Source organism: Etheostoma spectabile, chromosome 15 (genome assembly GCF_008692095.1).
Source record: "Etheostoma spectabile isolate EspeVRDwgs_2016 chromosome 15, UIUC_Espe_1.0, whole genome shotgun sequence".
In the NCBI taxonomy this organism is placed as follows: domain Eukaryota; kingdom Metazoa; phylum Chordata; class Actinopteri; order Perciformes; family Percidae; genus Etheostoma; species Etheostoma spectabile.
The window spans coordinates 5,407,607-5,411,792 of NC_045747.1; the positions used below are offsets into that span (position 1 = coordinate 5,407,607).

General features: G+C 38.7%; 1 protein-coding gene across 4 annotated transcripts in view; it reads left to right on the top strand.

Moving 5' to 3' along the window:
• Positions 1-2,824, top strand: part of spsb3a (splA/ryanodine receptor domain and SOCS box containing 3a) — a 5,371-nt gene extending 2,547 nt beyond the window's left edge. For all 4 annotated transcript variants that reach the window (XM_032538721.1, XM_032538722.1, XM_032538723.1 and 1 more), the window contains exons 4-7: positions 386-573; positions 723-825; positions 914-1,039; positions 1,691-2,824. In XM_032538721.1, the coding sequence (XP_032394612.1) occupies positions 386-573; positions 723-825; positions 914-1,039; positions 1,691-2,082 (809 nt within the window). In that variant the 3' untranslated portion in view covers positions 2,083-2,824. The remainder of the gene's footprint in view (positions 1-385; positions 574-722; positions 826-913; positions 1,040-1,690) is intronic.
• The last annotated feature ends 1,362 nt before the right edge of the window (positions 2,825-4,186 follow it).

Genomic DNA, 4,186 nt, shown 5'->3' on the forward strand with positions numbered 1-4,186 from the left:
CGTAACAACCAACCATTTACGCAGACCTCCCACCCACACACACACTACACACATAACAAACATATATAGCCAAATTGGCCATTACATATACATTTTGGAACAATGGCTCCATTCCTCACCAGAGGAAAGGAGGATTGGTTCAAGGTAGGTTTGTGCAGATAAATCTTCAGGGAGGAAAACAGTGTAACAATTCATGATACCAATTAAGTCAGATGAGAAAGGCTTGGCTCAGAGTTCTCAGAGAGTGGAATGTAAGAAAATGACAACAGCATATAACATTTCTGTATGCTAATTGACACAAGGTAAAAAAGACAGTTAACAAAAAATATTTCACTTCTTGTATATTCATTGGCCATAAATGACCGAATGACTTCTGACGTTTCAGAGTTTGACTGGGTTTGGGATGCCAACAGCCGATCGACAGCAACATTACTGAGCTGCGACAATCGAAAAGTGAACTTTCACTCTGAATACAGCTGTGGCACAGCAGCAATCCGTGGCTCCAAAGAGCTGGCGGAAGGGCAGCACTTCTGGGAGATCAAGATGACGTCCCCAGTGTATGGAACAGACATGGTAAACCTCTAAAACTACCCTTTTTACATGACCCGTTGTTATTACGTAAAGCTTTTTCTAAAGAAATCCAAACCTAGAGCAAATGTTTTGTCTAAGTGTGTGGAAGATCAAATTTATTTGCCTCTAAATTGTTCTCTATTTCTGTACAGATGGTTGGCATCGGTACTTCTGATGTCAATCTAGACAAATACAGACACACGTTCTGCAGCCTGCTGGGAAAAGATGCAGACAGCTGGGGTCTTTCTTACACTGGTAAGATTAACATGCTGTAATGCTGCAGTAATTTCTCACAATGGATATTGTCTAAGTTGGATATCAGTGGTTGTCTTCCTTTTGTCAGGCTTGTTACTTCATAAAGGAGACAAGATGAACTTCTCCTCCCGGTTCGGACAGGGGTCCATCATTGGAATCCATCTGGACACGTGGCACGGCACACTCACTTTCTTCAAAAATCGCAAGTGTATAGGTTAGTACCAACATGAACACATAACAATCTTTATTTCTAACTTGAATAGAAACATACTGAGATACATACATACAGTTAAAAGCTCAACTTGTCAGTGCTTTCTAGTGGCCAAACTATGTAATGGAGACACTTTCTAAATGACCTCAAACCTAGTTTGGCATTTCTGTACTGCAGTTTCTTTTTGCATATTGGCTGACATATTCACGAATAAAAATCTTTGATAAGCTAATACCTGCCGATATATTGATCTAGTTCTGTGGTGTCCCTCACTGTCAACATTTCTTTTATGTAACGGTTAGCAAAAAGAATACTGTGGCACTAAACTTGAGTAGGTGGCCTGTCTCGTAGCAGAAACAAAACAGTTTATGATGTTGAAAAAGAAAATGTATTTATCTGTCACATCTGGCTGATACTGATTTGGAGCATCAGAGTGGACATCCCTAATCATTTGTGTACACATTTGTACCAATTTACAGACCTCAACAACTGCCTCTTAAGCATATTTGTAACATTGTATTATATCATATGGCCATATGTATGAAACATACCTGTGTACACATCTGTTTAGTAGAGATTATTTGCCAACTGTAATACATACGTACATAAGATATTAAACATTAACATAAAAAATGGTCACCATTCTGGTTCTAGGTGTTGCTGCCACAGAGCTACAAAATAAGAGGTTTTATCCGATGGCGTGCTCCACAGCAGCGAAGAGCAGCATGAAGGTGATCAGATCCTGCTCTGCGTCCACCTCCCTGCTGTACCTTTGCTGTGCTCGCCTTCGCCAGCTGCTGCCGGACTGTATGGACACCCTGGATGTGTTACCCCTGCCGCCCGGCCTTCGCCAGTTGCTCCACAACAAACTGGGTTGGGTGCTCAGTCTCAACAGTGGCACCACAGATGGAGCCCCAGACGGGCCCGAGCGCCCCCCACGCTTGCCTGTCCCCCCTTTGGCTGGACCGTCCTCCTCTGAGAGTGACTCGGAGGGTTGTACGTCTGACCCCGAAGCCTGTCAGAGGAAGAGATGCCGCTGGACATGACTGGACAGCTCGACTGCTACCTCCTCTTAAACACTGGCAGACGTTAATGTCCTGTGGTGTCTAATCTAGTGTTTCCTACCTGCCTCAAGCTTTCCTCAACGTCAATGTTATCCAGTAGTGAAGAAAATAACCAGGATGGGAGTGGTACCTAGGTGGAAAACTGTGAAGGTAGTATTTCTGCCTACACGCTTTTACTGTGATCTTCTCTCATGCCATTCAGATATCTTCATGCTTCATACATTCAGTATACAAACCAGCTTTAGTAATAAGTGAAAAAATGTGGTGTTATGTTGTTAGCTATCATAATTTGTTGCAATTATGTATGGGGATTAGGGAAATGGTGCAGGAATGGACTGTACAGTGTAACACTGAAGTCAAGTATGGCCACATTTTTGTGGTCATCATGATATATTTGCAAAAAGGGGGTTCAAAAAAGAGGAGACTGTATATTTTATGTGTTTTAAACCTGTATGCAAATAACGTATATTGTTCTCAACCTCAATGTTATCAATGCATTATCATAGTAATCTGTTACCTGTTTTACTTGCATCTGCAAATTTTTTGTTAGGTTGCCAAAGTGAGAATGAGTGGGGCACTATGTCCTGTGAGTGGAATCTACACACAATAGGTCATAAAATATTCTTTATCTCTTACCCACAGGTTACAGCTCTTACGCAAAAACTTAACAATAACACAACAATCAAAAAATGTTTAGACAGATCATAAACTTGAGAAATGTTAGTAAGAGGTGAAATGAACCTGAATGTACTGTACTTTTAGTCCTTCAACAATTAAAATATATACAGTACATTTTGTGTTTCATAGAGCAGCCATCATCTCCAAACAATTTTGATTCCTTTTCAGATTCAATTCTATATTTCTTGAGAAATAAAGTTACGAGTCAAACATTTGTTACGTTTATGGAAGTTAATGGATTTAGAAAGTCTCCTGTTAAAATGTTATGCTTCTTGTTTGTAGAAACTCTGGATTATTATTATTATTATTTTTTTTAAGATGTAAGCAGTAGTATACATTATTTGGTGTAGCTCTTTTAAAACCGAACATGAGACAAGCAAGCCACACAGAAGAGACTGCCACACAAAGTAACTTTCCATTGCTGTTATTGTTTTTTAGAACTTTTTAAAAAGTTAGTTTCTTTAATTGACAAAATATAATATTCTGAGCAGTTTTAATGTTTTTTTTGTACTGATCTTTTTATGCAAGTATGTTCTTTTGGTTTTCCCAAGGCCTTGTTCCATCACTTCCTTCACCAACTCCTCTTGACTGTAATTCATTAAGGTCGTACTCTATTCTGAATCCTTCTAGTGTCCAACACTCAGCCCCGGTTGGCCTTACAGTTGGCTGTAAAAAGTTCCTTGTTAAAGGAGAACTGTGGTCAGCATTAATAATATTCCAATGATGATAGAGGTTTTTACAGCAGAAAATTAGTTTTAAAATGGTTATAGAAACTCCTCACACTGCTCCTGCAGCATTATCTACCACGTAGCTCTCAGTGTGCTTTGTGTGTTTCTAACAATATATAATTTTTAAAATATGGCAAAAAACAGTTTACATAATGCCTGCACGATTAATCGTTAAAAAATTGCGATCTCAATTCACCCTGTTTACAATTACATTTTTTAAATAACTTAGAAATATATATATATATATATGTGTGTGTGTATGTATGTATTTCAAAGTTGTTGTTTTTTTAATGACTTTGATCCTAATTAATTTTTACGGGCCAACTGCATCACAAACGCTACTACTTTCTTCCGTGAGTTTTGAACATGGTCTGTATAAAATAGGTGTCAAAGCGCTCCCAAGCGCTGCAATGCTCTCCCTTCTCTTCATCGAATCTATGTTTGGTATTGCCAATTTTTTTTATTTTTGTCATGGTTCATGTGTGCAATAAACATTACACTTTGTGAGAAAGAAATCATGGCAGACAATCGTGAGATCCGTTCTAAGATAAAGAAATCGTGATTCATATTTTTCCCTGAATTGTGCAGACCTATTTTACATATTGAGCACATGAAACAACAGTTGGTAGATTATACTGCAGGAGTGGTTTGCAGTGTTTCTGTGGGTGTTTTGATTTTTT